This window comes from Gobio gobio (assembly GCF_949357685.1).
Source record: "Gobio gobio genome assembly, chromosome: 6".
NCBI lineage: Eukaryota > Metazoa > Chordata > Actinopteri > Cypriniformes > Gobionidae > Gobio > Gobio gobio.
In genome coordinates this window covers 2,961,544-2,975,342 of record NC_137102.1, presented here as the reverse complement: position 1 = coordinate 2,975,342, position 13,799 = coordinate 2,961,544, and the positions used below count along the sequence as shown (strand labels likewise).

General features: G+C 37.7%; 1 protein-coding gene across 2 annotated transcripts in view; it reads left to right on the top strand.

Moving 5' to 3' along the window:
* cop1 (COP1 E3 ubiquitin ligase) overlaps positions 1-13,799 on the top strand; it is a 48,851-nt gene that overhangs the window by 16,231 nt on the left and 18,821 nt on the right. For both annotated transcript variants that reach the window (XM_079818408.1, XM_079818409.1), the window contains exons 8-13: positions 24-115; positions 262-319; positions 397-511; positions 5,344-5,479; positions 9,670-9,813; positions 11,209-11,317. In XM_079818408.1, coding sequence (XP_079674534.1) covers positions 24-115; positions 262-319; positions 397-511; positions 5,344-5,479; positions 9,670-9,813; positions 11,209-11,317 — 654 coding nt within the window. The remainder of the gene's footprint in view (positions 1-23; positions 116-261; positions 320-396; positions 512-5,343; positions 5,480-9,669; positions 9,814-11,208; positions 11,318-13,799) is intronic.

Below are 13,799 nucleotides of genomic sequence, written 5' to 3'. Positions count from 1 at the left end.
CGTGTGATTTTTTTTATTTCAAGGAAATGAGCGGTTTATACTCGCCTGTGAGTGACATGGACCCTAATTTAGACAGTACTGTCCCCCAGTTTGAAGCTCCCTCACCTGCACCCAGGTAAGACCACACTGCTTTTCATATTGATCCATATTCCTCATTAAAAAGTATTTCACACAAAGAAATCAATGGCCTTTCTACACACGTGAGATGCCAACCTAATTAAATTTGAAATTAATGCAGTATTTTTCGGTTTCTGTCTGCAGCAGTAGCATAATAGACCCCACAGAATACATCCAGCCTCCTTTTGGTGGAAGCTCGCAGGTAACTTTATTTCAGGAGTTGTTGCTGTTATATCTGGTTCATATGGCTTGGAGTAAAGCTGATATTATTGGTTTTAGGGTAAACGACAGACCTGGTACAACAGCACTCTGGCGTCACGGAGGAAGAGGCTGACGGCACACTTTGAGGATCTAGAGCAGTGTTACTTCTCCAATAGGATGTCCCGAATAACAGGTTGGTTGATTCAAAGCAAAATATATTAGAGTCCTGGATTACAGCCTGAGCCTGACGGCCCGACTTATTTACGCCCCTAGGGCCAATTTTCACATCACACCTGTTTTAGGGTTCTCCTTCTTTTTATATTTTAGACATTCATTAATTAAAAGAAACTAGGGCTGCACGATTAATCGAAATCGAACCGCAATCGGGATTTGGCTTATGTGCGTGAGTGACTATTTTTCTACTAAATAGAAGTGTCAAGGAAAAATAAATTATGTAGTCCGAATTTAATATAAAATATCCTTGTGAAAAAAAAGTACATTTCAGCACACTTTTAAAAAGAGTACTTATAACAGAAATATTATACTTTAAAATAAATAGGTATATTTAAGAGCGAATTTTCCAAGCAGAGAGAGCAACTATTGACTACTATACTGCCCTACAAAGGCTAAGTGCAGTAACTACGCAAACACTGAAACTGAGAAAAATGGCTTTAAAGTTTTTACAACAGCCAGTCAAACATGTTGTGGGTAGATTAGTGGTAATGCATTCATGGATTGCCTTCTTAGGAAGAAATTTTTATAGATAAAAACCATGACCACCGATGTGATATTTGACCCCAAAATGCAGATACTGCACTCTGCCTTTGGATGACCTTAAACAACTAAAACACTATTGCAAAGGCAAAGTGCAGTATCTACAAACTAAATGTGTTCATCCAACTTTTTTTCATGCATCTTAATACATGTTTATAGTAATAATAAACTTTATATAATACAGAATTTTCATTTTCGGTTGAACTATCCCTTTAATATGGCCATACATCATTTCCTAGAATTAGAGGTTAGAGAGTAAGTTAACTTACGTATTTCTTCTCCCTTTAGCCTAACTTCTAAGCTATTCTCAAACATGTACATTTCCTCTTTATGCTATCTACACCCTTAAAGCTATAATTAATAATTAAAATATAATTATTATGTATTCTTAGCTAGCCTATCTGTGAAATCCAAAAAACTGATTGGCACTTTTTTTTTGTATATTAAGTAGCCTACGAAATTAGTGCGTGAAAATAGAGTACTTTCAGTACATTATGCAAGTGTACTTTTTCCCCTAGTGTGCTTGCTGTGGGCCGGCTGCGCTGCGCTCGTCCGTTTGTCACCTGCTGACTGGCGCCGCTAACTTTTAGAGTAACTTTGTCTAACAAGATAACTTTACCAGACCCAGCTAACTTTTTAAGGAGTAACCCCTGTCAATAAAATTGGATTAGCTGCCTGAAACGGAGAGATGTCTGAATCAACAAACACCAACGTGATTAAATCGGATTATCTTTACGTTGTCAGAGGATATTGCCTTTAATAGAGCAGCACAGGTTAGTCAAAATTTGCTAGCGGCTGGCTAGTCAATGTTAACTGAATATAAAGCTGTCAGTTGCCTTACTATGAGTTATTATTTTGCTATCTTCCTTACCAGTCTTTGAATATTTGCGTTTTAACGCGAGTTCAAACATCATATGGCTGCGGGATTGTTTCTGTGTGTTACGATCGGGGCAAACTGCATAAGTTACAATCCCCATTCGTGACAATGCTGAAACCGCAGTATCTGCAGTGTCAAGAACGGGGAAACAAAGCTAGAACGCAGTAACATCACTTACTGCGGTTTGCCTTGGTATTGGCTTGGATTTTGTAGTTACTGCAATTTTGACACGCTCGTTTCTCTAAAACTGGACAAAATTGAACCTGCAAACTTTGTCACAAGACAGAACAGATGTCACAAAGCCCATTTCAAGTCTTAACTCAATTTTGACCAAATGTGTAGTTACTGCGCTTAGCCTTTGGACGGCAGTATAGTAGGGAAAGAAATACTATGGTTGCTCTATCTGATTTGTTACAAACATTCTTCTAAATATCTTCTTTTGTGTTCACAAGAAGAAAGAAACTCATACAGGTTTGGAACAACTTGAGGGCAAGTAAAGGATGAAATAATTTTAATTTTTGGGTGAACTATCCCTTTAAGTAGGACTTAAGTACATCTTTAATAATTGAATTAATACATTTACCAGAGTAGTACGCGTGCAAAACAGTTTTGCATGTGTGTGAGAGAGAGCTACTTGTTTGAGTGAAGTGAGTTAACATGCAGATCCATACGTTTTTCTCCTGTCTAGAGAGAAGAAAGTACAGTCACAGCTATTTTAAATATTTTTATATTTAATCATAGTTTTTAATAAAACCTTAGACCTTTCTATTTATGTATAGTTATAGGCCCCCTGCAGTGTGTGAGTGAAGATCGGCTCTGTGATCAGTAATCGCTGCTCCGTCTGAAAGCACTGCGAGTTTGAGCAATGTGTGTCAAACATCTTCACAAACTAGTAATGAGAAGCGTTCATAAACCAATTTATCGGTTGTCCAACCAAATACAACGTTTAATATGTTTTAACTCTCTTCATATCGTCAGTCGAGCTGATGTGTCTTCTCACAGAAGGTCAATCAGCACTGCATACTTTATTATTATGAAAATACCCGAGAAGGCTTGAACTCAATACACCATATCTTGTGGCAGAAGTATTATCTTCATGTTTAATCAGGCAAAGCGATTCTATCTTCTCTTTATTCAGCTACAGCGATAGCTTCACATTAGGGATTTCCTTCCTGAAAACAAATGATTACTTCTCTGGCGCAAATGTGGCGTTTCTGCTCGAGGGCGCCCTCTGGCCTCCAGTGTGAATGAAACATTTGGGTAGAAAATAAGAAAAATAAAACTTCTCTCTAAATAAATGTATATGACAATCTATATGTTTTTCTTCAATGTACAGGAGCTTTAATCCCCACAGTGGATGCATAAGCGGCTCATATTAAAGACATAGACTTTAAGAAATTGATATCACAGATAAAAAGCACAGATTTGTATAATAATAATTGTTTTTTACAATAAATCCTTAGACCTTTCTAATGATTTTTAGTCATAGGCTGTCTGCATACTAACAGGTAACCCATAATTTTTCGTTTTCTGTAAAATTATTATTATAATGTTATATTTATTCTTAAATGCTCTATTTAAATTTTTTGATAATGAATGTTATTTTAATAGTAATATTTCTTATTTGTATTTAGCAATAATAATAATAATTAATTTAAGTCACATTAATATATAAACACAAAATGTTATATACAAACTTTTCATTTGTAAAAATTAATAAATAATAATAATCGCATTTTAAATCGCAATCACAATTTTAACCAGAATAATCGCAATTAGATATTTTCCCCAAATCGACAAGAAGTTTTCCAAAAAATGGCTTTCAAGACTGATTTAAACTGATTTCAAACAAACCAATTCAGAAGGTGGTCTGGGACGCATTTCAGACGAAACTTGTTTAAACTGCATATGTACATTGTTAATTGCAAATTGTTAAAAAATAAACATGTTATAGGCAGATATGAAGGCGCTACTGCAACACGCATCGCCACAAATGAGTAAAGAAAGCCAACACGCAAACAGCCGCAAGTGAAACAGAAAGTAAGTCTTAGATGCTCAATAACACAATCATCTTCATTAAAACGAATTAGACTAAGGCCCAATCACAATTTTATTTTATACCCCTTCGCCTTCCCCAACTAAATTGGAAGTGTATCCTGCGCTATGGTGTGCTTCCTGAACAGCGGTCCGTGAGAATCCCTGCATAGGAGTTTAACGAGGACATTTTGTAATCGAGTAACTCGATGAATCGTTTCAGCCCTACATATAACTTATTTGACATTAAAAACAAAACTGAACTATTTTAATGGCTGCAGTGTAATAGGGAGGATAAAAACTGACTCGAGCCGAGGTTTTTGATAAGCTAGCGCCTAGATTTGATGCCCATGCAGGGCTCTATACTATTTATAATAGGGGTGCGCGATATTATCGGCACGACATCGGAATCGGATATGAAAAAAATTATGCCGATATGATAATGAGCCTGCAATACCTCACGTGTGCAAGGACTGCTATAGTGATAAGATCATGTCAGCCGTGTGGCCATTCTCGAAGTGAAAACAAGCAAATGTATGTGATTTATATTGACATCATTATATTGAATTTGTGAATCAACAGGATTGCCAGGTTTTCACAACAAAACTAGCCCAAAATAAGCACAACTGCGTCTCCCCACTCTCTAGCGCGCGCAGCAGCCTCCACAGCAGCAGAAGCTCCTCCAGGTCCTAGTGCCCGACCGGGAGAATTTGATATAGCCTATTTAGTGGGAGCGCTGTTGTTGCAGTAATAATAAAAAAACTTGTAAATTAAATACTTTTATATACAGTTTATTAATCTGTAATAAAATTGTATGAAATGATGATAAAAAAAAGAATCCAAGGAGCTCTAAAATAATTGTATTTTTATTTATTTATCTGAAGCTAAAGACGGCATCAACTGATGCCACGCCACCCCCACTTCATGTGCACAAACATTACATCCAAAAATACAATATTTAGGTTACAACTGCATCTGTCTGGGGTGAAAAATCACTGACTTTATTATTGTTATTTTTAGAGAAAATATACTCTTATTATAAAAATAACTTTATTAACATTTATTTATCTTTAACAAGTATACTTTTAGTAAGGAGACCTCAGAGATCTGAAACCAGAATGAAAAAAAAAATAGTTTTGCTCAAAATGGTGGTTTCCAAACAAAATAAATGTATATCGGTATCGATATCGGCATCGGCCAAAATTAGTTGAAAAATATCGGCATATCGGATATCGGCAAAAATCCAATATCGTGCATCCCTAGTTTATAAATCTATATATCTGTTAATATAAAAACTGTAATATTGTTATATTTTACACAATGGCTTTCCTTGTTAATAGATGACAGCAGGACTGTTAACCAGCTGGATGATTTCATGGAGTGTCTATCAAAGTTTACCCGATACAACTCTGTGCGGCCTCTGGCCACCCTCTCTTACGCCAGTGACCTCTATAACGGCTCCAGCATTGTGTCCAGGTGAGTGAAGGACGAGTTCACGTTCATTTTTGGCTGACCTATCGCTTTAAAGGGTTAGTTCACCCAAAAATGTAAATTGTGTCATTAATGACTGAGCCTCATGTGGTTGGACACCCGTCAGACCTCCGTTCATCTTCAGACACAAATGAAGATATTTTAGTGTAAATCTGATGCTCTGAAAGGCCTCCATTGGCTCAACTTTACACTCTCAAGACCCTTAAAAGACACTAAAGACGTCGATACAAAGTCCATCTCACTACAGCGGCTCTACAATAACTATGAATCGGCGACAATAGTTTTTGTGCGCAAAAAAACCCTAAATAACGACTTGCATAGTGATGACGATTTCAAAACACGGCCTCATGAAGCTTCGAAGCGTTATGAGTCAGTGAGTCGATTCAGCAGTTTGAATCGGCAAATTTCAGCAGTTTGGCGGTTTGACACGCGATCCGAATCATCATTCGACTCACTGATTCATAACGCTCTGAACCGCTGAATCGACTCACTGATTCATAACGCTCTGAACCGCTGAATCGACTCACTGATTCATAACGCTCTGAACCGCTGAATCGACTCACTGATTCATAACGCTCTGAACCGCTGAATCGACTCACTGATTCATAACGCTCTGAACCGCTGAATCGACTCACTGATTCATAACGCTTCGAAGCTTCATGAGGCCGTGTTTTGAAATCGTCATCACTATATAAGTCGTTATTTAGGGTTTTTTTGCGCACAAAAACTATTGTCGCCGATTCATAAAGTTATTGTAGAGCCGCTGTAGTGAGATGGACTTTGTATCGACGTCTTTAGTGTCTTTTAAGGGTCTTGAGAGTGTAAAGTTGAGCCAATGGAGGCCTTTCAGAGCATCAGATTTACACTAAAATATCTTCATTTGTGTCTGAAGATGAACGGAGGTCTGACGGGTGTCCAACCACATGAGGCTCAGTCATTAATGACACAATTTACATTTTTGGGTGAACTAACCCTTTAAAAAAGATTAAAGTCCAACAACATGTTGTGTTAAAGGATGAGTTTTGAACATTTCCTGATGATTTCCTCTCCCCCATCTCATCCAAGATGTTCATGTCTTTCTCTCTTCAGTCGTTTTTTGAGGAAAACACTCCAGGATTTTTCTGCTCATAATGGACTTCAATGGGAACCAACGGCTGAAGGTCCAAATCACTGCAGTTTCAGAGGAAGAGCTTCAGAGGCTCTGACCAATCACAGACGAGGAATAGAGTCTGATCTAGACAAACCATCAACACATTTACAACACACACACACATTTATACACTTTAACCTCAGATGCTCGACTTCAGTGTTGTTCGTATGATGTCATCACATCTGAAAGGTCACATGACGCAGGTGGAAGTGCCGAAAAACTCCATCTCATGTTCTCCTCCAACTTTAAAATGGTCCGACATCGTTGTTTCCCCTTTATTTGTGTAAAGGGCGTTTGATTTAGTCGTTTTAACTCTGGGTCGGCACTTCCACCTGCGTCATGTGACCTTTCTGATGTGATGACATCATACACCGTGAAGAAGCACTACACTGAAGTCGAGCGTCTGAGGTTAAAGTGTATAAATGTGTGTGTGTGTTGTAAATGTGTTGATGGTTTGTCTAGATCAGACTCTATTCCTCGTCTGTGATTGGTCAGAGCCTCTGAAGCTCTTCCTCTGAAACTGCAGTGATTTGGACCTTCAGCCGTTGGTTCCCATTGAAGTCCATTATGAGCAGAAAAATCCTGGAGTGTTTTCCTCTAAAGACGACTGAAGAGAGAAAGACATGAACATCTGGGATGAGATGGGGAGAGGAAATCATCAGGAAATGTTCAAAACTCATCCTTTAACACATGTTGTTGGACTTTAATCTTTGTTAAAGGGATAGTTCACCCAAAAATGAAATGATGTCCTCATTTACACACCCTACAGGTTTTGGGACCACTTGATGGTGAGTAAATGAGGACATGATTTTCATTTTTGGTTGAACTATCCCTTTAATGTCATGTTTTGAAGTAACCAGCAGAGGGTGGTATTGTATCACAGATCCTCACTGAGCATTTTGAAGACTATCTATTTTCCAGTAACCATAAATGATCACGGTTTCCACAAAAATATTGAGCGGCACAAATGTTTTCATCATTGATAATAATTTTAATTGTTACCAAATTAGAATAATTTCTGAAGGATCATGTGATGAAGACAAAATAAATAAATAGAAATGGTAAAAGGAATAAATTACATTTTAAAATGTAATCGTTATTTTAAATTGTAATATTTTACAATATTATTATTTTTTTACTGAATATTTTCAAACTTTTAAATAAGTGTACATATGACCCTGGAGCATAAAACCAGTCATAAGTCAAAGAAAAATATTATCAATCAACTAAATATTAATATTAGTGGGGAACAGAAATACTGAGTGGTTGTAATAACCTAACACAGCTTTTCTTGAACAATCCATGGCTCAACATAAATACAACTAAACATTTGAGTGTGTTGGACCAGAGTGCTTTGAAATGACCATTTAATATGTATCATTAAATATTAGCAAACAAGGTTTAATCCTTTAGTGTTAACTGATAGAGGGCGCTTTAACCCCAGCTCATGTGGGATATATGGAGGATAACTTGCAGCAATTATTTAAAATGTGTTTAATTGATATTTAGTTAACCTCTGAATGACAAATATAATGTGTAATTGTAAATATAACTGCAAATACACACTGTGTGCTGTTTTTGTTACTTTAATATTTTTACTTCGTTCTTAAATGTGACCCTTGACCTCAACAGCAGTGCTGCGTCTCACGGGTATATCTGTGGCGATGTATGGGTCAAAATTATCCATTTTTCTTTTATGCCAAAAATCATTAAGATATTAAGATCATGTTCCATGAAGATATTTGGTCAATGTTCATATCATAAATGTATTATTAGTAGTAATATGCATTGCTAAAGACTTCATTTGGACAACTTTAAAGGAGATTTTCTCAATATTTAGATGTTTTTACACCCTCAGATTCAAGATTTTCTAATATTGTCCTATCCTAACAAACCATACATCAGTGGAGAGATGAAAAAAATGACTTTTTTCCTAAATATAAAATGTAATATGAAAACATTTAATATAAAACACTAAATATTCAACTATATCACTGATCTGCTCATTTCAATTATCATAGTCATAATTATTAGATAAAATGTTGAAAATATGATTTTAAATTCATAATTATTAGATAAAATGTTGAAAATATGATTTTAAAAGTCCTCATTATTAGATATAAAGACAGTAATATGAAATGTTAAGTCATAATTATTAGATAAAATGTTGAAAATATGATTTTAAAAGTCCTCATTATTAGATAAAAGTCAGAAATATGACATGTTAAGTCATAACTATAAGATAAAATGTGAAAATATGATTTTAAAAGTACTCATTATTAGATAAAAAGTCAGAAATATGAAATGCTAAGTCATAATTTAGATAAAATGTGAAAATATGATTTTAAAAGTCCTCATTATTAGATAAAAAGTCAGAAATATGTAATGCTAAGTCATAATTATTAGATAAAATGTTGAAATATGATTTTAAAAGTCCTCATTATTAGATAAAAAGTCAGAAATATGTAATGCTAATTCATAATTATTAGATACAATGTTGAAAATATGATTTTAAAAGTCCTCATTAGATAAAAAGTCAGAAATATGACATGCTAAGTCATAATTATAAGTTAAAATGTTGAAAATAGGATTTTAAAAGTCCTCATTATTAGAAAAAGTCATTGTGAGACGAACAGCTGAAATTATGATTAAAAAAATTCTGAGATAAAAATTCTAAATTATGATTAAAACGCACACTAGGACATTTAAGAGATGAAATCATGCTGTTATTCTTTACATTTCTTTCAATTTTTTGATTCACACTTATAATAATAATATTTACATTATTTTTATTTTGTGCAATATATATTTTTCAGGTTTTTTTTTCATGCTCTGCTAACATTTTTCAGGCGTGCTTGAGTGTGATCGTGCGTGCGTGCGTGTGTGTGTGCGTGTGTGTGTGTGTGCGTGTGTGTGTGTGTGTGTGTGTGTGTGTGTGTGTGTGTGTGTGTGTGTGTGTAGCCGATAATGAGCGGCGTCAGGAGAACTCGCTGTGCTAACACTTGTTCTGTCTCCTCTTTTGCAGCATCGAGTTTGACCGAGACTGTGATTACTTTGCCATTGCCGGTGTCACTAAGAAAATTAAAGTGTTTGAGTACGGCACTGTGATCCAGGACGCCGTGGACATCCATTATCCTGTCAATGAGATGACATGCAACTCCAAAATCAGGTATAAAGCCAGTCTGAAACCAGGCCGGACAGCTCTGGATTATGCAGAGGCCTGATGGCTGAGTATTAGGAGTATTTCCTTTTTATTATCTCTCTTAGGAGAACTTTATCTTAGGCAAGCAAGAGAGCAGATAAAGCATACAAACAACAATCAGTGAGAAAAAAAACATTAATTAGAAATGCATATATACAGGGTTCCCACTCGTCCTGGAAAACCTGGAAAATTGATGACAAATTTTCTAGTCCTGGAAAACACATGGAAAATTAGAGCAAATGTAAAATGTCCTGGAAAATCTTGTTGTTGTCTGGGAAAATTCTTTAAAAAAATGTTATTTCTTTAGCCGAGTATTAAGAGTTTATCGCTGGCCCAAACAATTAGCGCTAGTTGCAGAAGCACATGTTCAGGATTGCTGAGTTTGATGTAGTATTTGAATAATGATGTTTAATAGCTAATGCTGTAACGGCTCAAATGTGTGCAGTGAATGCTAACTCGTAAGCTGCTAACTAATCACATCATTTTGATATAGTCACATTTGTGTGTTATAAAGTCAGAATTGCGTGATATAAACTTGCTATTCTGACTATTCTGACAGTGGATACACACACACACAAATGACATTAATGTGTATTAGAGGGACAAACATGAATTAATGGGACATGGCAATACACTAAATTTTTCAACGAAACATCGAAATACATCTAAATAATAAACTAAATTAACCATTTAAACTAAATTACTGATCAAATTATTGATCTAAAGCCCACACTGTCACTGTATGATACTTGAAATTTTTCCAGAATGGCTATACAGCTGAATAAAATTATGCTACGTTATTTTCCTGTTTAACACTGTAAAGCTGCTTTGAAACAATCTACATTGTTAAAAGCGCTATATAAATAAAGTTGACTTGACTTGACTTGACTTGACTTTTCTTCACAATTGACTTTTTTGCGCAGTTGCGAGTTTATATCCTGCAAATCTGAGTTCTTTTCTCAGAATTGCGAGATCTAAACTGCAATTGCAAGTTATAAAGTCCAATTCTGAGGAAAAAAGAATTGCGACAATTTTTGCGTTTGTCACAAATATGTAAACTCGCAATTGCGAGAAAGTCAGAATAGCGAGATAAGTCACAATTACCTTTTCTTTCTATTCTGTGGTGTAAACAAGCTTCCATAGTCATAATGCATGATTAAGAGCTCATGTTGAAAAATGCTGGATTGTTAAGTAATGGCGATAAACTGGACGGCTTTTAAAGACTTGGCGTGATCTTTGTCTTTTATTCCCGCTGTAGTAAAATTGAAAATGTCCTGGAAAAGTACTGTAAAATGTTTGCTGAAAAAGAGTGTGAACCCTGATCCATCCCCAACTCTCCTTCTGTCTTCTGTCTGTTTGCAGCTGTATCAGCTGGAGCAGCTACCACAAAAACCTGTTGGCGAGCAGCGACTACGAGGGCACTGTCATCCTCTGGGATGGGTTCACAGGGCAGAGGTCAAAGGTCTACCAGGTACCCTTATGTGTCCGACCAGATGACATTCATTACTATGTGCCCTTTTCAGAAGGAGAGCAATTTAGTACATTTCCCTCTTAACTCACACACTACTACAGATCTAAGTGTCATATTTTGTTGTAAGAAACATACATGTGCGTAAAATAATGTCTGCTGCTATTATTAATTAAAAAAAAATAAAAGTTTAACTCTGGTGCTCTTGGTTTAGGGGTTTCTCTGGTCGTCTTCCCGCTCATAAGTGACCGGACACATAAATTCAAATAATAAATAATTCTTCAATAATATTGGTTTCTTTTTAATTTTGTATTTTGAGATGATTTGATGGTATTTTTTTATATTTATGCTATAATTATGGTCTATTTTTGCCATTGAAAATTATACAACTTTTTTTTTTGCAGTATTTCAGGTTAAAATAGAGACTAGGCCTTCAATATATATATATATAAGGCAGATTAGCTCCTCTTTTGGAATTATTTCAGAAATCCTGCAAGCATGTGTGTAACCACTAGAGGTCTCTATGGAGAGGCTTGTTGTTGTTGTTGGATTTGAATATATATTTAATTATAACTATTTATTATAAAGTTTTAGATTTTTTTTTGTTAGATTTTTTTTCTGTGAATTTGTGTTTTTGCAGATTTCCCATTCATTTCCTATGGTGTCATTTTGGACCGAAGACCACAAGTGGGAATATTTTTTTACGACCACTTAGCATGCTCGAATCATGCCTTCAATTTTTTTGTGTGTTTACACACCTAATGCTAGAAAAGTCACCAAGTTTTGGTGAAAAAAGTCATTCCGATGAAGAGGTAATTTAAAAAATTTCAAAACAGAAGATTTTCCGGTCAGAAATGACCGAAGAGCACCAGAGGGTTAAAAGAAGTCTCTTATGCTCACAGCATTTGTTTGACTTTAATGTACAGGAAGTAATGAAATATTACATTAAAATAGAAACGTGGTGTAAATCCAATGGTTGCAAAGCTGAATTTCCACCTTCAGTGTCACATGTTCCTTCAGAAATCATTCTAATATGACGATTTGGTGCTCAAATAACATCATATAAAAATTTGTCAGTGAAATATCCAAACACCACTAGGCCAGTGTTATATATTTTGTTCAGTTGAGTACTTAAAATATCCCAAATGATTCCAACTATTTGTAAATCGTGAGAAAATTGCTATTTTACCCGATGAACCGGGACGTGTGAGAGTGTGGCCTGTCAATTACGCAAAAGTCCCGCTTTAGCCCAGCAGTTGGGATGTTTTTGCCCAGAGGTTGGGTTGTTTTAACCCAGCGGTTGGGTTGTTTTAGCCCGGCGGTTGGGGTGTTTTAGCCCAGAGGTTGGGGTGTGTTTTAGCCCGGCGGTTGGGGTGTTTTAGCCCAGAGGTTGGGGTGTTTTAGCCCGGCGGTTGGGTTGTTTTAGCCCGGCGGTTGGGTTGTTTTAGCCCGGCGGTTGGGGTGTTTTAGCCCGGCGGTTGGGGTGTTTTAGCCCGGCGGTTGGGGTGTTTTAGCCCGGCGGTTGGGGTGTTTTAACCCGGCGGTTGGGGTGTTTTAGCCCGGAGGTTGGGGTGTTTTAGCCCGGCGGTTGGGGTGTTTTAGCCCGGAGGTTGGGGTATTTTAACCCGGCGGTTGGGGTGTTTTAGCCCGGAGGTTGGGGTGTTTTAGCCCGGAGGTTGGGGTGTTTTAGCCCGGCGGTTGGGGTGTGTTTTAGCCCGGCGGTTGGGGTGTTTTAGCCCAGAGGTTGGGGTATTTTAACCCGGCGGTTGGGGTGTTTTAGCCCAGAGGTTGGGTTGTTTTAGCCCGGAGGTTGGGGTGTTTTAGCCCGGCGGTTGGGGTGTGTTTTAGCCCGGCGGTTGGGGTGTTTTATCCCGCCGGTTGGGGTGTTTTAGCCCGGAGGTTGGGGTGTTTTAGCCCGGCGGTTGGGGTGTTTTAGCCCGGCGGTTGGGGTGTTTTATCCCGCCGGTTGGGGTGTTTTAGCCCGGAGGTTGGGGTGTTTTAGCCCGGCGGTTGGGGTGTTTTAGCCCGGAGGTTGGGGTGTTTTAGCCCGGAGGTTGGGGTGTTTTAGCCCGCCGGTTGGGGTGTTTTAGCCCGGAGGTTGGGGTGCTTTATCCCGCCGGTTGGGGTGTTTTAGCCCGGAGGTTGGGGTGTTTTAGCCCGGCGGTTGGGTTGTTTTAGCCCGGCGGTTGGGTTGTTTTAGCCCGGCGGTTGGGTTGTTTTAGCCCGGCGGTTGGGGTGTTTTAGCCCAGAGGTTGGGGTGTGTTTTAGCCCGGCGGTTGGGGTGTTTTAGCCCAGAGGTTGGGGTGTTTTAGCCCGGCGGTTGGGTTGTTTTAGCCCGGCGGTTGGGTTGTTTTAGCCCGGCGGTTGGGGTGTTTTAGCCCGGCGGTTGGGGTGTTTTAGCCCGGCGGTTGGGGTGTTTTAGCCCGGCGGTTGGGGTGTTTTAACCCGGCGGTTGGGGTGTTTTAGCCCGGAGGTTGGGGTGTTT